The 24,336-nt window shown below is 60.8% G+C and overlaps 1 protein-coding gene and 1 long non-coding RNA gene across 2 annotated transcripts; one reads left to right on the top strand and one right to left on the bottom strand.

Moving 5' to 3' along the window:
- The first annotated feature begins 29 nt into the window (after window positions 1–29).
- Window positions 30–3,506, top strand: LOC122213745. Its single transcript, XR_006199627.1, has 4 exons — window positions 30–114; window positions 622–677; window positions 2,269–2,518; window positions 2,765–3,506. It is a non-coding gene; the product is annotated as an uncharacterized LOC122213745 (long non-coding RNA).
- Window positions 3,507–12,036: 8,530 nt separating this feature from the next.
- Window positions 12,037–20,383, bottom strand: TLE5 (TLE family member 5, transcriptional modulator). The gene is made up of 7 exons (XM_042927943.1): window positions 20,245–20,383; window positions 19,015–19,112; window positions 16,780–16,843; window positions 15,368–15,412; window positions 14,705–14,767; window positions 13,264–13,338; window positions 12,037–13,181 (listed from the first exon to the last, which is right to left on the bottom strand). The coding sequence occupies exons 1-7, from the start codon at window positions 20,269–20,271 to the stop codon at window positions 12,960–12,962; spliced, it is 594 nt and encodes a 197-aa protein (XP_042783877.1). The 5' UTR covers window positions 20,272–20,383; the 3' UTR covers window positions 12,037–12,959.
- Window positions 20,384–24,336: the final 3,953 nt, after the last annotated feature.

A 24,336-nucleotide genomic window follows, 5' to 3' on the forward strand; every position in this document is an offset into this window, starting at 1 on the left:
GAACATCTATTACCTGCCAGGCACCCTTCCAGGTACCGGAAATATAAGGGAGAGCGGAGGAATACAGATTCCTGCCTTCTCGGAGCTCCGGGAACAAGACAAGACCACGGCTTGGTAATTATGGAATTATTTGTGTGCACAAAGGAAGAGTTTGGGGAGCAGGTATGGAAATGAATGAGAGGGAACCTGCTTATCCGGGGTGTCTGGGAGAGGCGTCTTTGAAGAAGTTTACATTGGAGATGAGATCTGGAGGATGCGAGGGTGGGGAGAGGAACAGAGACCCTGAGGATAAGGATTTGAGTGTGTGTGTGTTGGAGTATTCAATGGCTCCCTATTGTCCTCACAAGAACACCCAAACTCCTCCCTCTTCCCAGGGACAGAGGGTCGTTCAGGCCCTTCGCTGTTTTCCCAGCTGACCAGACTGGGGCCCTCTGCCTGGAATGCTTCCCACCATTTAAGTCTCAGCTCGCATGTCACCTCCTAAGAAGACCCCCTTCCGGCTGCCCATTTAAGTGGTGTTCACACATGGCGTTCACGCCTCCCGTCTTGTGATCCTCCAACACTGTGCCCTGTTCTGGATCCTTCTGGGCCCCAGCACGGTGTGTTTTATTGTTTTGACAGGATCACGATGAGGCTGTGTGGGGACAGAGCCTATCCCTTGCAGAGCCAGGCACACAGTAAGTGCTCAATAAATGAATAGGACAGGCCGGGCAGTGCATCCAGAAACAGAAACAGAGCATCCAGCTAAAGCCAGAGATCCGCTGGCCACACTCCTGCTGGGAACTTGTAACAAACAAGAGGTCCGCCATCAAGCAGTGCCAGGAGCTCCAGGTTCTGGGGGGTCTGTGAAGTCCTGTGTGCAAAACCTTTCCAGGAAGTGTCGTGCCTCCCCTGGATGTCCCCCGGGGCGCTAGATGTAGCATTTCCCCCCCCCCCCGCCCGCCGTGCCTCACCCTGCCAGGCCCCACAGTCCATCCTGCTCCCCCAACACAGAGCTTCAACCCAGCCCCTTCTCTCCCCTCCGCCTACCACTCAATCCTATTCCCTCTCCCCACCGCACCCCCCTCCGGCCTCCTCACCCCTCCCATCTGAGCTCAAGCCACCTACCTCCCCCATGCGAGTGGATTTCACTCTTGTCACCTTTTGTGAGGCTGGCCCTCCCTCACTTCAGACCTTCTCATGGCTCCCCATTGCCCTCGGGACAAATCCCCAGGTCCTCAGGCTAGCATCAGATGCCCTGCACACATCCCCCCCCCCCCCCCGCCCCCCATGCAGGTTTCACCTCCTGTCCACGGTTCACACACTCTCTCTGCTCCAGCCACACCAGTCCCAGTACCTACTCTGTGTTCTCTCCCACCTCTGGGCTTTTGCGTGTGTTGTTACCTCTTCCTGGAATTCACTCCTGCTCCTTTTCTGCGTCTTCCAGGCCCAGCCCCAAAGCGTCTCCTGCAGGCAACCCTTCCATTACACACACTGAACTCAGGCTGTTCAGGGAGGGATTTGTTCTAGAACCCATCCTCCTAACGGAAGCCGCTGGGGTCCTAGGGAGGGCCCGGGAGGCAGGGGGTGGGGGGCAGAGTCAAGCACTGGCTCCTGGGCCCACCTAGTTAGTGTCATGACAGAGCGAGCATCTGGAGGGACCAGGGCCTCTGCTTGGTGAGTCCAGAGGAGGCTTCCTGGAGGAGGGGACCTTTACCCACCAGGCTTTAGATGTTTCTACCAGGCACACACCACAAGGGAGGGTAAATACAGATTTGTGGATTGCCTGAGAAGCCACAAGACCACACACACACACACACACACACACACACACACACACACACTATGGTGTATATGATCTGCCAGGAAGGAAGAGACATTCTGCTCTGAGCAGCAGCTGTGAGAATTTGGGAAGACTTAGCTGAGAGCAACCTGTGAGATGGGAGACCCTCAGGCAGCCCATGACTCCATAACTCGCTGAAATGTCACATCCAGCCAGAGCAGGAGGCAGGGAAAGGACCCGCCAGGGGTGAGTTACAGTCTGGGCAGTCTAGCACAACCTTCCCACTACACCGAGAAGGCGGCGCCCAGCTAACTCTTGAGCCTTCCGGGGCTTCTCGCCCCACCTCCCGAGGTCTCAGTTTCCCCATCTGCAGAATCCAGGGAGAAGCTGCAAAATGGGGGAAGGGACTTAGCTTCCGATCTCTCTCCTTCCACTTAGGAAAGCTCAGCCCCGGTTCCTGGCTGGGTTTTTATGATGTGGATTTTTTTTTTTTTTTTTTTTTAAAGGAAAAAGCTGAGAAGCAGCGCTGGGACCCGAGATTGCTCAGACCACCTTAAATCAGCCTCGCCGCCTCAGCTACTGTGGAAATTCCTTTCTCCGCGGTGGTTGGCTGGGTGTGCCAGCCAATCCTCCCGCGGCGCTCCCACATGGGTCCATGACATCACAATGGGCACTGGCCAATGGAAATCAAGAAACCCGCGACCAATGGCAGGAGGCTCTAGGATCGGCTGGGCCAATCGGAAGGCTGCCAGCGGGGTATGGAGAGTGCGGTCGCCCCCACCCTTAGAGACGCTGAGGGCCTCGTGGACACCAGAGCTCCCCAGGAGTGGGGGTTGGGGGGGGATCCGGTCCGTTTAGTATCCGAAAATCCGGAGACGCCAGCCACCCCCTGAGCCTGGCGAGTCTCTCCTTAAAAGCAGGAGCCCCTCGTCCAACAAAGTACCTTGGAAAAGCCCGGCCAGCTGGCGGGGCCGACTAGGCGCCTTTCGCCCTATTTCACAGATGGGTAAACCGAGGCAGACTTCAAATCGAGCTGGACACCTCCCACCTCCAATCCCCGGGAAGAGCGGAGATTCTCAGCCGGGACCGAAGGCCCCTGGCACGACTCAGCTTTTGTTTCCAGGCCCCGCGGGGGGAGGATAAGCCTACGTGTAGGCGGAGGGGAGGGACGTGCGCGTTTCCGTGCCTCAGTTTCCCTGAGCGCAAGCGGGAGAGGAGGCGGCAGCGGGGTTCTCGGAAAGACTACGATCCCCAGAAGCTCCCGCGCGGCGCCCGCCCGGGCTGTCAATCAAAGTAACGTGGGTCCCTCTCCCGGCCCGCGCTCCCCCGCCCGCCGCCTCTCTCCTGCCAGCTCCCGCTCCCTCCCCGCCGGCTCCGGGCCCGGCGCGGTATAATTACAGCCCATTGATCCGACCCGGGCCGGGAAAGCGGCTCCCTCGGGGAGGCCAAGCCTTTGGCTTCCGACTTCGCCAACCTCTGCCTACCGCCCCCGCCCCCAGCCGAGCTCCTGGGCCACCGGCCAGGCCTGTCCCCTCCTGAGGGCCAGGGCTCTCAGGTGACCTCGGAGCCTCTGTTCCTGCCAAGGTTGGCGGTGAGCCCCCCTCAGAAGAATCACACACGTTAACTTCCACCTGGGAACGTGGGGAGGCCTCCCCCTTGTTCTAGCGCCCCCCACCGTGACCTTAAGACTTGCGCGCCTCTCTCTGAGCCTGGGTTTGCTCACCTGTCTTGTGAGATAGTTGGGCAAGACTTGTTCGTGAAACCAGTGTGCTGGCTCTCTGCTGTCCCGTGTGTGAGCAGCCAGGCCGGGCCATGATGGGGACTCAAGGAGGGGTTCCCGAGATTGGGAAACGGGGCGTGTGGGAGGCCCACAGAGCAGAGCACTCTCAGCCCCCTGGAGTCAGGGCTGAGATGGAGGTAGAAACGGCACTGTGGGTGGGGGCGGGGGCAGAGCCAGAGCCAGGAGTGAGGTCCCTGCTTGGGAAGTCGGGAAGGCTTCCTGGATGTCAGATGGGGGTGTGTAAGCTGGGGTTCTGCAGAATGCATAGGAGTTGCCTCATTCGAGCAGTGCATTTATGGCACCCTCACCCAAAGTGGACTCAGAGGAAAACGGGGGCAACGAGCAGTCTTCCCCTGGGATTGAGGAGTCACCAGCTCTGACTCCACACCTCCGTGGGTGGACCTCTGACCTTGCCCAGGCTGTGGGGTGGGGGCAGGTGGACACACTCATGGGCTAAAATGGGCCTCTGCCTGCTTTCACCAGGGTCTGAAAAGTCAATAGGTTCTGAGCAATGGGAGCCGGGGACTGGGTGGCCGGTGTCGGGAGGCACTGGGATTGGCTGAAGGCTCCCAACCCCAGCTGCTGCCTCTGAAAGAACTGGGCAGCTCCAGAAAGAAAAGAAGGGGCCTCAGGGAGGCAGGATGGCCCCTGCTCTGTGGGTTTCCTCACCTGGAAACCGAGGCGGATGACAATCTTCTAATACACTAACACACACGCTCCCTTCCCCCTACATTTTTGAGGATGCATTAAAATGGCTCAGCCGGTAGAGCCTTCAACTCTTGATCCCTGGGTCCTGAGTTCGAGCCCCGTCTCGGGCGTAGAGATTTGCTTTTAAAAAATGTGATCAGATCCCATCCTTCCCTCTGCTTAAAAACCTTCCAGAGCTCCCCATCACCCTCAGAATAAAATCCAAACTCCCACCTGTGTCTACATGGGCTGACCCCTGTCCTCTCCTGCCCTCACCTCCTCCCTCTCTCCCCATCACTCTCACTTCCCTCCAGCGTCTCAGCCCTCTTGGTTGTTACCTCTAACATACCAGGTAAGGTCCCGCCCCAGGACCTTTGCATGCACGGTTTCCTTTGCCTGGATCACGGCTGACTCTTCTCTCCCTTCCAGTCTTGGATGGAACATCACATCCTAGTGAGGCCTGGTCCGGCCAGCCTGGCTACAACAGCCCTCAACCTCCCTACTTGGTCAGCCCCTCTCATTTTATTTCCTTCGGTAAAGTCTCATCCCTCTCTGGACACTGATTATTTTACGGTCGGCCCAGGCCCAACACAGTGCCTGCCCCTTATATTTGCTGGGAGGATGAAGAGGCAAGCCTAGGGAGGGGCAGAACCCCTTCCAGGTCACCCAGTATTCATATTCGGGGCAGGGATCCAGAGTCCCTGACCTCCTGCCCATTTCTAACCTAGCCTGCAGGGGTCAGTGGCCACCCGAGGTCACGCCTCCCTTGGAGGCCTGGGTTCAAATCTGACTTTGCTGCTGTGCCACCGTGGGATTTTGTAAACTGAGAGGAACAATAGGACCTTCCTTGTGTTGTCATAGGTTCAAACAGCTGGATGGGGAGGCTGGCTTTGCCTGTCCTGTGAGTGTGTGCAGGGGGGAGGCAGGGCGGGACCTGGCCCAAAAAGGCAACCTCTATTTGGGGCTCTCCTGGTCCCAGACCCCACATCACACGCAGGGGCCCTCCATCCCAAGTCTGGGCCTCACCCTCTACACCCCCCACCCCCGCTCCCGGCATCTCCATGCACCCCGCCTCCATCCCTACTCTTGGGGGGCTCCTGCTGGACCCCAGATTCGCCCAGTCCCCAGCAGGCGTCGCACAGACATGTGTGTGGAACACACTATGTGGCCCAACCGGAAGCTTACTCTCCCAGCTTCAGGTTTGCGGGGAGCCCTTTCTGCCCGGGCCTCAGTTTGCTCATCTTGAAAAGGGGGTGAGCTAGCCCTTGATAATGGTATCTCCTGCCCTTCTTGCAGGGCCAGCTGGATTATTCCCTTTACTTTGTGCGGGAACCTGCAACACAATAGCAGTCCTCCTGCCCCTGGGCTTTTGCCCTCTTGGTTCCCTAGGCCTGCAGCCCCTCCCCCTCCATCTCCCTCCCCTCCTGCCCCCCACAGGCTCCTGCCATCCAAGTCTCAGCTGAGATGTCACCTCCACAGAGAGAGGCCTCTGTCATTCTCCGTCTCCAGCCCCTGTTGGAGCTTTCTTTGTAGCATTTGGTCTGTGAAATCATCTTATTTTCTTATTTGCTGGCTTATTATCTGTCTTCCTAGACGCTGTGGGCTCCACCACGGTCAAGAGCAGCTCTGTCCTGGGTCCCTGGGCACCCACCCCAGAGTCTATTACACAGCAGGCGTCCAATAAATGCCGGTGACCAGTGGGTCTGGCTGCAGGGCAGGGTGGAGTGGAAGCGGCCAGGCCCAGAGACGCCTAGGGACCTGTGCGTGGTCACACAGCGCCGAGCTCACTCAGGGTGGGCGCTCAGCGGCTGCCGTTCAAGGTCCCGGGGGCCATCTCCGTCCCAGGTCGGCCAGACCGTGTGCCATGTAGCCCGCCGCCCAGGCCGGGAAACCCACCATTAACCGCGGGCCGGGCCTGCACGTTACCCAACAGGCCCCGTCAGGCCCAGCAGGGCACCGGGAGCGCGGGCCCCGCCCCTCTTCGGGGCCGGGATCGGGAAGCGGGGAGGGGAGGAACAGGGAGGAGGGGAGTGGGGCGCGGGGAGGAGGAAACGCTGGGGACCCGGGGAGGAGGCGGAGGGTGGGCAGGAGGGGAAGGGTGAAGGGGACGGAGGAGGGAGGGGCGGGGGGGGGGCAGGGGAGAGGGGGTGGGAGGGGGCGGGAGGGTCAGGGGCGGGGGAGGGGCGGGCTTCCAGGCCTGGCTGGCGCCCAGCGTCCGGGCCCTGGGGCCGGAGTGGGTGGGAGAGGCTTGTGCCGAGAGGCGGTGGGGGGGGGGTGGGCATCCAGGGCGGGGGGGGGGGGGGGGGGCACAGAGCGGGGACACGTGGGGAGAGTAGGAAGGAGAGACAGACGGGGAAGAGAGAGAGAGCTAGAAAGACCTTGAAGGACGGTGGGGGGCGGGGCGGGAGAGGGAGAGAGACCCGGAGAGACCGAGGATCTGGGACACCCAGAGGCGAGGGCGGAGACACACGGAAGGGCAAGACTGCGACAGCCCGAGAGACCGTCGGGGGAGTCCTCGGCGGGCAGGGCCCTATGGTGCCTGGGCTCCCTCCCGCCGCGTCTAAGGTCAGAACGCGTCTAAACGCGACGCGAGCCTCTGTCTCCCCTCCAGCCCGGCCCCTCCTCCGCTCTAACACCTGCCGTGGCTCCCAGGCTGGCAGGCGGGGTCCGGAGGGGCTGGCTCGTGCGCCGCCATCTCGCCCGCTCGCTCGATCTTCCCCGAACACCTACCGCGAGCCAGACACAATGCTAAGCCTGGAGATGCAGTAGTGACCACATCAGACCGAATGCTTTTGTCACAGACTCGGAGTGGGGGTCGGGGGTGGGGGAAGGGAGAACAAGGGAGTATCTGTTGCCTTAAGTTGTGCATTGTGATTGATAAAGCCAGCAAAAGGGGGGGTGTTGATGGCAGTCCCCGGCTCTGGGGACAGTGTGTTCCAGGCCAGGGAAAGGCCCTCAGGTGGTGTCAGAAAGAGGCCAGGGTGAAGGCCTGCACAAGCAGGGGAGCACTGCCCCCAGGAGCACCCCTCCCTCCCACTCCCTCCTCACCCTTGCCTCCTGCCCTGCCCTGCCCTGCCTGGCACTCCCACCCTTGAAGCCCTGCTCTCCAGCACTGGTTCCAGAAGCTTCCTCTTTCCCTTAAACAAAATGGCTAAGACCCTGGACCCTGTAGCTTGGACCTTCCTGCATCAGAACCCAGGTTCCTCCTGGCTGTGTGCTCTTGGGCAAGTCACTGCCTCCGTTTCTTTACCTAATGGTCTTTCCTTCACAGGTATTTTCAAGAATTAACTGGGAGACGGGCGCCTGGCTGGCTCTGTGGGAAGAGCATGTGACTCCTGCTGTCTGGGTCGTGGGTTCGAGCCCCACATTAGGCATAGACATTACAAAAATAAATAAATAACTAATAAACTTAAAAAAAAAAAAAAAAGGAAGGAGGGGCGCCTGGGTGGCTCAGTCGGTTGGGCTTCCAACTTCGGCTCAGGTCATGATCTCGCAGTCCATGAGTTCGAGCCCCGCGTCAGGCTCTGGGCTGATGGCTCAGAGCCTGGAGCCTGTTTCGGATTCTGTGTCTCCCTCTCTCTCTGACCATCCCCCATTCACGCTCTGTCTCTCTCTGTCTCAAAAATAAATAAACGTTAAAAAAAAAATTAAAAAAAAAAAAGGAATTAACAGACACGTAGTCAAAACCCTCAGCCAAGGCCTTAATAGATGTTCAAATCATAGCTGTTTATGATTTCTGTTATCCTGATGACTGGTTTTGGCTTCCTGATCATTTCTGGTTGCTCCTAGTGGGGCCAAGAGCTCCTTTACCTGAGGTCGGGTGACCTTCTGAGCCACTGCCTGGTTTTGTGGCCTTGACAATCTGTTGTCCGTCTTTGGGCCACAGTTCTGTTGTCTGCGAAATGGGCAGCGTGGCATTTCCGGGTCCCAGACTCCACCAGCACCGTTTCTCCCCCAAGACTGTACCCAAGTCCAAGTTGCTGATGCCCAGAGGACTCAGGAAGGAGGAAGGCTGCAGGTGCGCCTGGCCGGCCGGACTGTGGCCATTTCGTGGATCACGTGGGGAGTTCCGGCTCAAACCAGGAGCGGGAGGAAGAGGGCTGGCTTTCTGAGCCACTGGGGTGCCCTCAGGCCTACAGAAGGGGTGTGTGGGGACAGGGGCTGGGTTGTCTCAGGCCACAGGGGCCTGGGGGAATTCTCCAACACTGAGGACATTAGCACATTCGAGGACAGAGTAGGGGGGCGGCTCACACCCCTGATGTCCACATCCCCCTGCTAAAAAGCCCCTTCCAAAGGGGAATGATCATAGAAGGGGAGGGGCTTTTAAGAAGGACCCCCCCCCCCCACAAGGGATGGGGTCTGAGAGGGGGTTGGGTGGTCAGAAATGGCTGGGTTCATCCTGTCTGCACGGCTCCCCTCTCCTCCAGTCCTGTGCCCAAGGGCTGGGGGCATTGCCCCCCCTCCTCCTCTCCCTGGGCCCCTCCCTCTCAGCCTTCCCCCTTCCTGCCGTGTTCCTCCCCATCCTCCTCCAACTCCCCCTCCTCTTTCCCTAACCCCTCCGCTCCCTTCCCTCCATTCGCTCCCCCTCCTCCTGTCCTCCCCTCCCTTCTCCACCCCTCCCTTCTCTCCCCCACCCCTCCCTTGTCTTCCTTCCCCCTCCCTAGACCCCTCCTCTCCCCCTCCCCTGCACTCTCCCCACCGCCCCCTCCTCCTCGTCTCCTCACTGCTTTCCCTGTCCCCCTCCCCTGCACTCTCCCCACCGCCCCCTCCGCCCCCTCCTCCCGCCTCATTAGGCGCGGCCGCGGCGCGGGGCCCATTAGCGGATCAATTAGCCGAGGTCGCCGGCGGCGCGGTCGTTAAGCGCGGGAGGCCACGGTGGGGAGGGGGCACCGGAGGCGGCCCCTCCGCCCGTCCGGGCTCCGCGGCCGCGCTCGCGCACCCCCCCCCCCACCCGGACCTTCTTGTCAGCCTGCTCCACAGGGGGCTCCCAGATCCAAGCCCCGCAGGTGGGATTGGGCGGGGGTGCTCCGAGGCCCAAAGGGAGGCCCCCGAGGTCCCAGTTCCTCCGTGGCTGGGCAGGGCGCCCCCTTCTCCGGAGGAGACCCCTGTTTTGGGGGTGTCGGATTTGTGACACCCCCCCCCCCCCCCCCACGAAGCCCTTCATCTGCCAGCAACATCAGTAATAATAACACCAGCTGACAGCTTGTGAGCCCTTGCAGGCTTCCTGCTAATTCTCGGGAACAGTTTCCCAGAAACAGATCAGACAAGTGACTTCACTTGCCTCAAATCACTAGTTAGGGTCTGAGACGGCTACAAACCCAGGTCTGCCCTCAGCAAACTGCTAACATTTATTGAGCTGCTTCTATGTGCAAATTAGAAAAAAAAAAAAAAATTGCAGCCAACACTCCCCATCCCTTCTCTGCCTGGCTCTCCGTCAACACACGTGCTGACACATTTTGTGTTTTCCTGGTTATCTGTCTGTTCCAGCCAGAGGACAGGAATTTATGTCTTCTGTGTCCCTGGGGCTCACAGTAGGTCTCAATGAAGGAATGAAGGAACGTGCCAGGCTGTGCTGTAAGCATTTCCACGGATTAAATAGTATGACCTTCGTAACAAGGAGTAGTATTGAGATTATACCCAGTTTACAGACAGGGAAACCAAGGTCCAGAGGGGAGAAGCCACTTGTCTAGATGGCCCAGCTATGAGAGGAAGAGCCAGGATTTATTTATTTTCTTAATGTTTGTTTATTTTTGACAGAGAGAGAAGGAGAGAGACAGAGCACGAGTGGGGGAGGAGCAGAGAGAGAGAGGGAGACACAGAATCCGAAGTGGGCTCCAGGCCCTGAGCCGTCAGCACAGAGCCCGACGCGGGGCTCGAACCCACGGACCTCTAGATCATGATCCGAGCCGAAGTCGGGCGCTCAACCTACTGAGCCACCCAGGCACCCCTGAAGAGCCAGGATTTAAACTGAGGCAAGAGACCATATGCCTGGAACCACTATGTGACATATTAATGGCACCTGTTGTTCCCTGCAGGACCTGGCTGGAGGGGCCTGAGAGGACTTAAGAAACATGTCATCCAGGGACCCGGGGACACCTGGGTGGCTCAGTCGGTTAAGCCTCTGACTTCGGTTCAAGTCATGATCTCACGGTTTGTGGGTTCGAGCCCCACGTCAGGTTCTGTGCTGACAGCTCAGAGCCTGGAACCTGCTTCAGATTCTGTCTCCCTCTCTCTCTGCCCCTCCCCCGCTCGACTTACACTTTGTCTCTCTCTCCGTCTCTCAAAAATGAATAAACGTTAAAAAAAAAAAAAAAAAGAACACTGTTCCAGACAGAGGGAACAACGTGTGCAAAGGCCTCTAGGCAAGGAATGGCGAGATGTTTGAAGCTGGGTGCCGCCTGCGGAAGAGGGACGATTGGAGGGGTGGGGAGCAGATCCAGCTGCCACAGAGACCGCAAATCTATTTTTTATGATTTTTTTTAAATTGTGAAATGTAACACACAAAAGGGCGCACAGGTTGCGAAGTGAACAAATCGATGAATTATTACAAAGTGAACACCCTCGTGTAATCAGCAGGCAAGTTGAGAAGTGAAACACGACCGGCCCCATTAGAAGCCCCCTGTGCCCCTCGCCCTCTGCCAAGGGTGACCCCATGACACCTGACAGACTGTACAGCTCACTTGGGCTGGATTTTGTTCTTCATATAAATGGAATCACTCAGTACTCATGCCTTTTTTTTTTTTTAATGCTTATTTATTTATTTTGAGAGAGAGAGCGCACGCACAAGGAGGGGAGGGTCAGAGAGAGAGGGAGAGAATTCCAAGCAGGTTCTGCGATGTCACTGTGGAGTCCCAGGAAGGGCTCGATCTTAGGAACGGTGAGATGGTGACGTGAGCTGAACCAGGAGTCGGTGGCTTAACCAACTGAGCCACCCAGGTGCCCGAGTTTGGGTTTTTAACCCGAGGATAAACGTTAGGCGGGGAGTGACCCCAGCACACTGGCGTTTTTAGAGGTGCTCTGGCTGCAGTGGGTGCAGGGGCGCCTGGGTGGCCCGGTCCCTGTCCCCACTCCTCTGTCTTCTCTTTGCTCAGGGACATGAGCCATGTCTTGTGCGGTGAGCAGTCCGCCTTCCCCTCTGCCTTTGGTCCCCCATGGGAACCCACTGGATGGGGGGCAGGTGAGAATTTCTTGGACTTGAAAAGTCCCCGGGTGCCCAGGTCCCTGAGGGTGGGAATTCTACGCCCCAGCCCTCCTTGGCTGCCCCGCCCAGCCCCACCCTTAGCTTCTCCCCACATCCTGGGTGGGCAGCCTGAGGGCCTCTTGGCCCAAGCGCCAGACGCACTCTGGGAACCTCCTTTCCTTCTGGCTCCCCCAGGTGGTCCCGCTCAGGGGTGGCTCGAGGACCTTCAAGAGGTCCTGGCCCGGTCACGTTCAGCTGGGGGTCTGTGTTCTCAGCTCTGGAAAAAGGGTCTTCGCGTGGGCAGTGGCAATTGATCCCGCAGTCTGGAAATCTGTCTCTAAGGGAAAAGAATGCCACTTGGGAGCCCTGTGGCCTGGTGATCAGAAACCAGCTCCATTAAGCCTCCAGCACCGGGGCGTGGCTGTGTGACTTAGATCTTCCAGCTGACCCTCTCTGGTCTATGCACCAAGTTCCGCAGACAGACTTACACGGACAAGCCGGACTCACCCGGGACTCTCGCTATCCCGTCCCCCATAAGGAGGGAGCTCAGACGTGAGGGAACCCCCTCCTCCCCTGGGAAGGGGGGCACCGCGGCAGCCCGCAACACAGAGGCAGGAACAAGGCGACCAACCTTCTCACATCTTTATTTGAAAGGCACAGCTAAGCCCACCCTCGACACAGCATTGTCACTTCTCCGCAGCGATCAGACGACTGAGCACAACAAAAGCTGACAGTCTAAAAGGCTATATACAGACACAGGTGTGGGTGTTGCTTGTTTTTTTTTTTTTTTAAACATTTTTCTGTCTTTTTTTTTTTCCCCCGTAATATCCCTTTTCTTAAAAGACAAGCTAGTATACTGGAAAAAGGAAAAAAATAAAATAAAAACCAAGACAACTTGAGTACCCTCATCTTTATTCGGGAAGGGGAGAAAGGGAATTCTGGGACGCCCGCCCCCCCTCCCCCTGCTCCTGGCTAAGCTCACTCTCCCCGCCCCCTCTCCTGCGGGGCGAGGGGAGAGGACAGGTGGGCGTGGGCTCCGGAACGGGCAGAGGAGGTGAGGGAGGGGGGAGGACGGGAGGGGGGGGGGTGCCCAGGGCAGGTAGGGGCAGCTAGCGTGGTGTCTGCATGCAGTGCCGGGGTGAGAGGCTGGGGGGCGCGCCCTGAGGGGCCCTGCGGGCGGACGTCAGGTGCGCATGTGCGGACGGGGAAGTGCAGGGGTGCGGGGCTTCTGGAGGCTTTGCTCTCCTCTGACCTGGCTTCCCGTTTGTGCCTCCAGGCCTCAGCTTGCCTCCGGTGTGGAATGAGCATGAGCAGGGTATTCACCCACTCAGGCTGCAGGGGTGGGGGGTGGAGGAGGAGGAGGGAGGCCGGGGGTGTGAGCGAAGCTAGGGGCGGCACACAGGCAGGGCTAGGGCCCCAGCAGGCGGCTACCATAAATACTACCGAGTTCAGCCAATCCCGAGCTACACTGTGTCTTGCGCTAAACGTTCCTCTCTCTTCCGTTGTCTGTCTCCCCTCTGTCCCCCCACCCTCCCCATCCCGGCCGCCCACTAATCCGACTTCTCGCCGTCATCCTCCTGGTGGGTGTCCCCGTCGTGCCCGTTCTTGTCTTCCTTGGAGAGGTGGGCCTGGGAGCCCAGCGCGGACAGCGAGAGGAGGCCGGTGCCCGCGCTGACGGCCGGCAGCGAAGGCGGCTGCAGCCCCACCGGCAGCGGGGTCAGAGGCAGGGCCAGGGCCTGCAGCTGGGACAGCTGATGGGCTTGGAGCTGCTGCTGCAGGGCAGAAGGGGGGGAGCGTTAGCTGCCGGGCCCACCTGCCCGCCCACCTGCCCGCCCACCCGAGACCCAGACGTACGCGGATGATGGAGTTCAGCTCAGGAGCCGTGACCTGCTTAGCTCTCTCGATGGCTCCCAAGACCTGCTGTTGGTGCTGGAAAGGGGAATGGGGGGCAGAGAGGAGCCAGGTGCTGCACCCTGATCTCAGGTGGGGCTCTGGGGCACAGAGCCCAAGAGAAGCCACTCTCCCATCCAGGCTATCAGCGCCATGCACCGTCCCCCCCCAACCCGCATGGCTTTCGACCCCCAGAAAACCCCTCTCCATCCCCTTCTGTTTACCAAGCCTCAGCCAAGAAAACAACATTGGGTGAGTCTGAGAGACACCCTGAATCTGCCACCTACAAAGAAATAGATGTACAGTGCACAACGTGGCCAACTGTACAGGCAAGTCTCGATCCTAAGGTCTTGCAGATTGCGGTCGAACATCTGCTAATCCAAGCCCCTCTCCTTCCATAGCTGAGGAAGGCCCGGTGGATTCTGGCAGTGCTGGAGTAGGAGTCTAGGTTCAGCGCAATCCCCCCCCAGAGCAATCGGCCCCCTCCACACCCCAGCACTCCCCGAACGTCCGTGTCTTCTGCCATCAGATGCCAGAATCTGCCAACGTCTCTTTCTGCCTTGCCTACCAGGAAGCCCCCGTCATGAGAGGAAAGCACAAGTCTAGGTCTTCAAGGCCCCGAGAACCCCTTTCTCTGGGGTTTTCACAGTGTCCTTCTGGAACTGTCCCTGGGCATGCAGGTTCCCCAAGGGCCCCAAGATCGCCTGGCCTTAAAGAGGAAATGAATTATCGACAGCAAAACCTGGCAGGGCAGGAATGGCAGGGGCGGGGAATGTGGAGCGGGTCTCACACCAAGAGTCTTAAAATCTCAAAAAGCAGAAGTGAGAGCCCGGTGCCTGGTTCCCCGGGGCGCGTGCGTGTGTCCACGCGTCCACCTGTGGGTCTCTGCGTGGCTGCACGTACGTGCATCTGCGTGCACACGTGCATGTGTGTGCCTCGTGTATCTGGGCGTCGCGTCTGTGCACGTCTGTGTGCACGTCTGCGGACGTGTGCTGAGTGCCCTCCCCGTACACACACACACACACACGCTTCTGGTGTTGTGGCCTGAGGTGGCCGCGGGGCCTGGCAGACAAACCTCAGGAAGGTCCGAGGCAGAAGCAGGACAGGCAGGAACAACTCTTGGTGCAGTCTTGGGCATATCTGACATTTTCCCCAGTGAAATGACTCACTCCAGCTGGGAATTCTGCAGCAGGGTGAGGCCCCTCCCTCCACTGCCCTGCACCCCCGGGGGTCTCTCCAGCCTGGGGATTCTTCCGCACCGGCCAGGCTGGTGTCTGGGAGGTCCAGAGAGGGGAGGTGTGTGGTCGGGGCAGTCCGAGGGCTGCAGCGGGGAGGGCCTGGGGCAAGTCGACGGTCTGTCTACTTCCTCCTCCCAGCAGCCCTTGGGGGGTGGAGGGTCACTCACCTCTTGGGAAAGGTAGGGTAGGACCTGGGCACAAATCCCATTCAGCCTCTTGACGATTTCAGCCTGGAACGCACGGAGGGTTCAGTCCAGGGCGGGCGGCAGGGGCAGGTGCAGACCAGCCCCAGGAGGCCCGCGAGGTTCTAGCTAAGAGGCCAGCTCGGCCCAGGGTCAGATCAACCCCTCAAGCCTATGGGCACCCAACCAGCGGTAGAGGTAGGATCCGAGGCTGGCTCCCGGCCCTGCCGCTGACAGTGACGACGCAGGACCAGGCTCGGGGGGCCGGGGGGCCCTGAGATGATGGCCGGCGCCTGGTAAGGAGTGGCTGCTTGGAGGGGAGGGGTGGCCAGCATTATTGTTTTTATGACCCCCCTCAGGGCACGGATGGCCAAAGCAAGGCTGCAGGGTGAGGGGCAATTTGGGGGTCCACGGTGCGCTGGCATGTTACCCTCCCCCACTGTTGTAAAGGGGGGGTCGACGGGGCAGGGGGGTGGTAGGTTGGGGGAAAGTTTCTGCCCCTCCCCCTCAGGGAGATAAACCTCCCAGGGGGGCCCAGGAAAGAGCAGACAGAGGGCTTGGAAGTAACAGTATGGAGGACAGACTTGGTGTATAGCCAAGGGGCCGGGCCCACCTGCCTGGGGGTGCTCAAGGGGGCGGGGGGCGTACCTGCTTGTGCATCTCGATGTTCAAGCCGTAGGACATCTCGTAGTACTATTGGGGGGGGAGAGAGAGAGAGAAATGGGGGGTGGGCAAAGGATGGGGGGCTCCAGAGACAGAGATGGGGGAGTGACAGAGAGGGCAGGAGGCAGCCAGATGAGAGTGTGAAGGCAGGAGAGAGGAGAGGCATGTAGGAGGCACCCAGACCCGGAGCAGGGGCCCAGGCCCCTGGGGGGGGGGGCACTTGAGGGAGCTGGGAGGGGGCTTCAGGGCCCCAGCCTGGCCTGGCTCCCCTGGGTTCTGGAATAATTTTCCAGCCCCTCTCCGGCACACAAACATTCCAGGGCTCCTAATCTTTTATCTTTATGTGTCTTGTCGGCGGGTGGCCCCAGACTCCCGGGAAGTCTGCCTTCCTGGGTATAAATAATCAGGATAAACAAAGCCTGCTGGGTCTGGCTCTGGGGTCAGGAGCCCCCCTCCTCACGTCCCAGATCTGACCCTGCCCCCTCCCCTCCCCTCAAGTCCCTCATGGCTCCCCATCATCCCTGGGGTGGGGCAGGGGAAGCCAAGTTCATTCCCAGGACATGGACGTTTCTCCTCTGCCCAGAAAGCTCCTACTCATTCTTCAAGACCCGAGCCGCAATGCCCCGTTCTCCGTGCAGCCTTCCTTAGGCAGCGTGCCCCTCTCTGGAACCGTCCCCGCCCCCCCGCCAGTCCTGGGTCCCTCTCTCCGGCCCAGCCCCATCCCTCTGGGGCCAGGAGGGTAAGTATCTGCCTCTGCCTCCCCTGTAGCCTGGGAGAGCCGGGCTCTGGGCTGGACCAACAGGCTCTGGGCTGGACCAACGCAGGGGTTTTTGATGTAGAAATTGCCACCTGGTGGGTGTGGATCCCGGCAAGTGATTCTGGCAGCGTGCACAGGCAGGGTCTCAGATGTCAGGCAAAGAATGCAGTGTCACCCCCTCCCTCCCTGGGACCTCAAAGGATGTCAGCTTCCTGCCCCCCCCCCCCCCCCCCCCCCCCCCCCCCGCCCAGTCCCAGTCCTCCTTCTGAAGCCCGGGCCAGGAGGGGTTAAACGCTGGGATGCCCAAACTGTGGGGGCAGGGAGGGATCAGGCTGCTCCCCCACATCAGTTCCTGGCTTTGGCTTTCACAGCAGCCGCCTCCTCCGCTGCCAAGGACAGCCGGGGGACCTGGCAGGCCCAGGCTGCAACCCGGTGGTTTGGCACCTCGGCCACCGCCTGGGCCGGCGGCCAGGCCGGCAAGGCGGACTCAGCCAGGCCCCGGGGGCCGGCTGAATGGAGCGCAGACCCCGAATCCTCCTACGTCCCGCAGGAGGCGGCCAGGGTCAGGCAGCTGCCAGGGGCGGAGGAGGGTCTGGGGTCCCCCCACCAGCCCCCGCCCGCCCACCCGGGGCCAGCTTACCATCACGTAATGACGCTGCATCTCCGATTTTTCACTGGCCAGCTTGTCACATTCGAGCTTCAGGCTGAAACAGAACAAGGAGGGAGGGGCCAGGGGCCGGGCTGAGGTCCCCCCTACCACCGTGCAGGGGAGCCCAGAGCTTTGGTGGGGGCAGGACGACGCGCCCCTCTGTGGAGATGGGGCAGGGGGTTGGTTGCCTCGGGCTCCCGGACTGTAAACCAAGGATCAAGAAATCAGCCTGGGAGATACGGCTGCAGAGAAAGTCCTGGGTAAGCACACGGATTACAAACACCCTGACCCCAGGTCCGCCAGGGACTCAGAGAAACTTCTCCCCGTCCAGAAACTCGATGAAGTCCGTGATATTAGCGCCGACCCTCGTGCCACGGATGACGCAGTGGATGCCCAGAGAGGTTGAGTAAGCGGATCAAGGTCACACAGCCAGAAAGCTGGCTACAGAGACCACAGTCCCAACCACTGGGGAAAACGATCCGGCCAGGGAGGAAGGAACAGAAACCACAAAAGGGCAGAGAGGGTGCAGGGCTGGCTGGCTGGCAGGGAGCTGGGTTGGACTCAGCAAGGAATCTCCAAGGGGACCGGCCAGGCCCCTCTCACAAGCCTTGATTTCACTAGGGGAGTCAAGTTCCACTTTTGGGTGACAGAGGTGGTGAGCCCCTGGCCTCTTTCAGGCTCTCCCCGCAAGGATGAGCTTAGAGCATTTCTCAAAGCCCACTTGCCGCCAGCCCTAACGAGGAGGGCAGAGAAAGAGGCAGAAGGCAGACGGCCGACTCGAGCCAGGCAGACTGGACTCAAAGTTCGGCCCCGCTGCTTTGACGCTGTGTGACCCTCTACCTCTCTGGGCCTTGGTCTCTGCGTCTGTTAAGTGCCAACCTCCCAGGGTGGGGTGGGGAGAATGAAACCGATTAAGACAAGGAAAGCTTCTAGAACAGCCCCTGTTATACAGTAAGCACCCAATAAACGCATGTCGGTCTCATGGGGCCTAGCGTCTCCCTCCACCAAACTGACTGCCTTGTACATCCAGGTTCAGACACAGGCCACAGTCTGTGACGCTAGGGGCCCCGTGAGTTTGTTTTCTCTCATTTTCTTTAAGAAAACTATTTGTTGACGCCATTAAAAAAAAAAAAAAAAAAATCAGGCACTTCCACTGCAAACTCTGGATTTCTGGCCCTTCTTGGAGATCGGGTAAATCCCGTGTGTACCCCGAACACGGTAGGACCCCTCATTGTATAGAGAGACACCCAGGTCCAGTGGATGGAGATCCCAAAGTTCAGAGAGGGCATCTGGATTACCTGAGGTCACACAGCACTGTGACCGTACTGTGACCTCCAGTCTAAGGGACTAGACCAGGACCAGTACTCCTGGGCTCGGGCCAGGCAGGGAGGGAAGGACCCCCCGGGGGGGGCTCATAAAAGCCAGACCTGCCAAGCCGAGCCCCTAAACTCTCCACATCGGGGGATGGAACAAAGTTCAACTGCCTGTGCCTCAGTTTCCTCATCTGTAAAATGGGCCCAGCGACAGGACACTGGGGGAAGATTAAACAAGAGGATGTAGGTTGAGTATTTACCACACGGGGAGCGTGGAAAGTACCCTCAAAAGGTGAGATTTTTGTAAATATCTCTATTTCCCTTTCTTCTTGAAGAAAACCCAGGAAACTTCTTAGATCGCTTTTGTGTGGGTAAACGGAGGTCCAGCGAGGGCCCGAGGCCCCGCTGGGATTCGTGACCAAGGACCCCCTTCTGATTCCCAGGCAAAGCCCCACACTCGGTAACACAGCCCTGAGGGCTCGCATTCTTCAGCCCAGGGACTGGGTGCAAGTGTCTGTGTGCCACTTCCTTGCTGGGCATCCCCAGAAAATCTCTTAACTTCTCTGGGCTTAAACCTGTTTAAGTGGAAGGCCATCTCCAACTTCTTGGGAGGTCTTCTGCCCAATGGGGGTGGCGGTGGGCGTGGGGAGAGAGGCTCTGAAGCCAGGCAGGTTGCCGCGGCTCCGGGCACATAACTTAACTTTTTGTGCCTCCGTCTACTTACCTGCGAAATGGGCTGTTTTGAAGTCTAGGGGAGTTTAATATTGGAAAAGTGTTCACGACAGCGCCTACCACATGAAAGGACACCCTCTACCTACATTTTCTCAAGCCTATGTATACAGTAGGGGCCGCAACCTCCCCTCTAGGGGTGTCCATCATCCCCCCCCTGCAGGGCCCCTGGCCCCCAGCTCACCTGTGATACTGAGCCTGCAGCAGCTGAAACTCATCCTTGATGCGGTCGCAGGAGTCCGAGGTGGTGAATTTGAGTTGCTGGGGTAGGTGAGAGGAGCCCTGTGGGGAGGGGGCGGCCCGGGTCAGGGCCGGGCGGGGCGGGGCGACCCCCGAGGCGGCGGGCGGCCGGCGGCGGCGCAGCTGCAGCGCGCCCCCCCCCCCCTCGCCCCACTTCCCGGGCTCGTGTTTACAGCCCCTGGCGCGGCCCCCGCCCTCGCTTCCTGCCCCCGCCTCTCCCGGGGGAAGGCGAGGGGGTGGGTGCGCCCGAGCCGCCTCGTTCCCCGCCACCCCCAGGCTGTGGGGGTGCGTTTTAAGGTCCGCCCTTGGTGGGGGGCAGCGTGCGCCCTCTACCGCCCCTCCACAGCGCCGGAGGGGGGTGCATATCCGAGAGCCCCAACTGCCTCTGCGATGGGGGGAGAACGTGTCCTGGAGTGCCCCTCCCCAAGTTGGTGGGGGAGCAAGGCCTCCCCGCAAAGTCCCCTTGGGGAAGGGGCCTCTCCCAGCGCCCGAAATCACCCGGCGGGGGGCCCTCCACCCCAGATTCCCAGCACCCTTCCTCCCGGCTGCGCTCTTCCGGGAGGGGTGCGCCTCGGATCTCCCCCCACTCCTAGGCCCCAAAAGCAGCCCCGGTGTTAGAGGTGCCCGGTGGGGCTCCCGGGGAGCCCCAGGCCCGAGGCCAAGGCCGCCCCAAGGCCCTGCCTGCCTGGCGGGGGGGGGGGGGGGGGGGGGGGGCGGCGGGAAGCATGCCTCAGGGGCTGGGGGAGGGGGGAATCCGGGCCGCGAGCTGGAGGGGACCGGGCCTGGGAACTGGGGGTGGAGGGGGGGGATCTGGGCTGGGAGCTGGGAGAGGGACCGGGACCTACGGGGGATGGGGGGGAGCCCGGGGGCTGGCGGCGATGGGGGCGGGGGAGTAGCGCTGGGCCGGGAGCTGTAGGGGACCCGGCCCAGGAGTTGGGGTGGGGGGGGAGGCGCCGAGCCGCGAGCCGGAGCGGAGGGGGGGGGGGGGGAACGGCCCGGCTGGGAACTGGGGTGCCAGGCGCCGACCTGGGGGAGGTGCGCGCGGCCCGGACCGGAGTGGGTAGGGGGGGGGGAATGGCCCGGCTGAGAACTGGGGGTTCCAGGCGCGGACCTAGGGGGATGCCGGGCCCGGACCCGGGGGTGGGGGGGCGCCGGGCCGGCGGGCCCCGCTTACCGAATGCCTGCTTTGTGGAAACATCATGTCAGTCGCGGCGGGGGGCGCGGGCTGCGCCCCGGCTGTGCGCCCCGGCTCGGGCGGCTCGGGGCGCCGGGCGGCCGCGCCTTTGTCCCGGCGCCGATCGGCAGCTCCCGGGGCCGCCGCCGCCGCCTCCCGCGCCCGGCCTCGCCCGCTTCCTGCGCCCCCTCCCCGCGCGCCCGGCCCCGGCGCGCCCCGGGCCCCGCTTCCTGCGCGCCCGGCGCCCCTCCCCGCCCCTCCCCGCCGCCCGCCTCCCCGCACGCCCGGCCGCCGCTCCTATTGTCTAATGGCGGCGACGCCGGCAGTGGCCGCGGCCTCGGCTGCGCGGAGGCTCCGGCTCCACCTGCTGCCGCCGCCGCCGCCGCCGCCGCTGCTGCTTCCCGGGCCCCGTGCGCGCCGCCGAGGGGGGCGCGCGCCCGGGGAGGCCTGCGGATCCCCACCCAGCCCGCCTCCCCGGCCGGCCGGCGCGGTGACCTTGGGCCCGGCGCGCCCCGCCCCGGGCCGCGGCCCCTCCCGGCGGGGTGGCCCTGGCCGCCGCCGCCGCCGCCGCCGCCGCCGGGCCTCGGTTTCCCCATCTGGCGGAGAAAGGGCCCGGCCGCCCCCATCTAAACCGCCGGCTCTGTCATGGCGCGACCTGGACGCGTGCCAGGGACGTGCTCTGTAACCTTGGCTCACTGACTGTTTTCTCTCCGAGCCTCGGTTTCCTCTTCTGTAGAAAGGCCGCGGTGATCCCGCCGACCTCATGGGAGCCATTCCTTCGGCGCACGTTTATTGAGCGCCTACTGTGTGCCAGGCCCTGCTCCGAGACCCGGGGGTGGGGGTGGCGGGGCACAAAGTCCCGGCTCTGGTGGCGATGACATGAGACAGACGAGCGCGCGAGCCAGAATCCCTGGCACGTCGGTCGGTGGTAAGGGCTATGGAGCAAATGAAGCGGCAGCGGGGAGGGCCAGGAAGGTGCGATTTTCAAACAGGGGAAGGTCAGAGAGGCCTCCTTAACCACAGAGAGGACCTGAAGGTGAGAGCGGGGGAGCCGGCAGGGATGGAGGCTGGCAGCTTACTCCAGGAGGCAGGAATAACAAGTGCAAAGGCCCTGAGGCAGCGAGCGAGCCTGGTACTGAGAAGCAGGGCAGGGAAGGAGGGCAGGGAGGCAGGGCAGGCGACTTCATGCATTCACACAGGGGCCCTGCACTCAGAAGGGCCTGCGCTTGGGTTTGTGACCTGCTGTTGTGGCCTGGAAACTCCTCATCGTTTTCGAACAAGGGGGTCTCGCGGTGTTGTTCTATAGTTGGGCCATGCAAATTCTGTAGCTGGTGCCAGGAGCATTCCAGATGGTGCAGGGCCTTGGAGGCTGCTGGGAGGAGTTGGGCTTTTACTCCCGGGGAGGCAGGGAGGCTGGAGCCCTGGCCCCATCAGGGCCCGCCTAGCTGGGATTTTGATAGGATCTCACTTGCTGTGGAGAACAGGCCCCAAAGAAGCTAGTGAAATAATGCCCCACTGATCCGGCAAGTGCTAAATACAGGCTCTTAATCACCACCACCACTACCAGAATCAACTCTGCAGCTCGCCTCTGGTTATTTGGTACTTTTTTGGGCCTTGGGTTTTCCCAGTCTGTAAAATGGAGGGTCAGGATCCCAGACACCTTTCCGGGGCAGAAGAAAAGGCCAGACCAGTATGAGATGAAAAAGCAAAACGTAAGGCCTCTTCCTGCCCTCCCCCAAAGCCCTTCGAGATAAACAATACTTTAAGACGGTATCTTTTAAAATAAAAATTAATGCCAAAAATATTCACGGTGAGCAGAATGTCAGTGCGTTAAATAAAGACAGCATCTGATGGGGCCGGAGATGAGTTAGGAAGACGTGGGTCCCCCTAGTCCCAATCCTGTAGGAAAAAAGGAACAAATGTTTGGAAAGCTTCTTCCACATTCCTATCAGGTTCTGGAGTCCGTGGACCCCACAAATGCAATCAGAGTCCCCGATGGAGGCGGCCTATAGAATTTTCAGGCGGAGCATGATGAAAATGCAGGCCTCTTGCTGAAAAATGATTAGGAATGTAGGCGTTTCAGGATGTTGACAACAGAGCATTAAGCCGAGGGCCGGGTCCCGTGGGACAGCATGAGCCACACACCAGGCGCCCTCTCCCTTGGGAAGCCCCCTGGGGCTGAGCCTGCCCTGGGTAGGCACATCCCAATACTCGGGCATTTGGGGACCCAACACTCCCATTTTAGCAGACCCCAGATGTGGCTGGCAGGGTCAGAGCTGGATGCAGAGACCCCAAGTCCGGTGGGGTCAGGGCTGGGCCTTCCAGCAGGTGGAGAGGCCCAGAATCGTGTCCCAGACCATGAACAAAAACCAACCAGTCCACCTGTCTATGTTTTTCACTATGTGCCAGGCTCTGCTTAAAGCACTTTGACCTTAGGTATTATGACATTGGAAAGCTGGGGAAATGAAGGCACCAAGAGGTTGAGGTCACCTGGTCAAAATCACCCAGCGAGACGATGGCAGGGCCAGGATGTGAAGCCAAGTACCCGGGCCTTTAACCACTGTGCAGTCACTGCCTCTCCAGATGGGATGTGGAGGCGGGGCACGGTGGCATAGGCCGGAGGGGGCCCAGGAGCCTTGAGGAAGCAGAACCCCACATTCTGGACTGAGGGGTAGGCATTTTACCCAGAGGGCACCAGGGAGCCATGGGAAGCTTTACAGCAGGGTTTCTCAGCCAGCCTCTGCACCCTTGCCGTGCCGGCCTGGATCGTTGTCTGTGAGGGCCCCTCCTGGGCGCCCCGCGTGGTGCCAGGAGCACCCCCATCTGCCCAGTGTTGACAAGCAGAAGTGTGGGCAGTCGCTGAGCGTCCCCAGGGGCCAGATCGTCCCCAGCCGAGAAGCCCTGGAAGGCCGTGTGCTGGGTGGCCGAGTGGGGGACAGGGTGGGAGGCCGGGAGACGAGGTGGGGTGCCCATAGTAAGGCTGGAGGGGGGGGAGGCTGGGGGGGGGAGGGTGGGGTGCCCATAGTAAGGCTGGAGGGGGGGACAGGCCCTGCGCGGAGGAGTAGCAGGTGCGGGAAAGGCAGGGAGAGTGTTCAGGACGGAACAGTCTTGACTGTCTAATTAATCTGGAGGGATTGGGGCTTCCGAGGATCTTACAATGGGGGGCATCCTCCGGTCCCACCCATCCCCGCCTCTGCACCGGCATCCTGGTGTTTCCTCTGTTCCAGGGTGGGGGGGGGTATCAGGGCCACATCTGGGGGGGTAGGTCGGAGCAGGGATCTATCTGTCTCATGGATCCAACCGTCTGAGACCAGCCTCTCAGCCTGCTTACAAATGAGCGCTGGGCCCCGCGGCCTCCGGGGCAGAGCCAGGCACTGGCTGGTGCATGATGGATGGGCTGCAGGGCCATTAATCACAGGCGGGGGAGGAAACAGGTGGCCACCGCGGGCTCAGCCCTGGACCTCCCTCCGGTAAGGCTGGTGGAGCCGGGGCCTCCGCTGCCCAGCTCCGGGTTTGAGCCCTTGGCCTGCCCTAACCTGGCCACGTGACTTGGGACAGACGTGACTTGGGCTACTTTGCACCCTCACCCCCCCCACATGGAGCTGGTATTCATTCACTCCCTCAGTAAGTCTCTACTGCACCTACTGTGGGCCAAGTGGGATTCTAAGTGGAGGTTTATGGTGCTGACAGGGGGGGGGGGGGGATGGAAATCCCTCCCCTTGCAGAGCTAATAGGCTTTAAAAACTTGGCTCAAGTCCTGCGTTTCCTCTGCCCAGAGCCCTCCAGAGCTCCCATCTCCCTGGGGTAAAAGCCGAGTCCTCCCCACGGCCCCCAAGGCCCTGCTCGAACCGTAGCGTCCCCTACCTGCCCTGCCCTCCGCCCTCTCTCCCCCTCACTCCCTCTGCTGCAGCCACACGGGCCCCAACACCCCCGGCCCGGTCCTGCCCCCGGACCTTTGCATGGGCAACTTCCTCTGCCTGGGATACTCATCCCCAAATGCCACTTTGGCTAATTCTTTCCTTTCTTTCCAGCCTTGGCTTAAAGGTCACCTTCTCAATGAGGCCTCATTGTGACTTCCCTATTTAATTCTGG

Source organism: Panthera leo, chromosome A2, assembly GCF_018350215.1.
Source record: "Panthera leo isolate Ple1 chromosome A2, P.leo_Ple1_pat1.1, whole genome shotgun sequence".
In the NCBI taxonomy this organism is placed as follows: Eukaryota; Metazoa; Chordata; class Mammalia; order Carnivora; family Felidae; genus Panthera; species Panthera leo.

Excerpts from the sequence above, each read along its gene's own strand:
- TLE5 (XM_042927943.1), bottom strand. The coding sequence starts at position 20,271 with ATGATGTTTCCACAAAGCAGGCATTCG. Across the intron at positions 19,113-20,244 it reads TTCCACAAAGCAGGCATTCG|GGCTCCTCTCACCTACCCCA; the intron begins GTAAGCGGGGCC and ends CCCTCCCCACAG. Across the intron at positions 13,339-14,704 it reads TACCCTACCTTTCCCAAGAG|CACCAACAGCAGGTCTTGGG; the intron begins GTGAGTGACCCT and ends TCCCCTTTCCAG.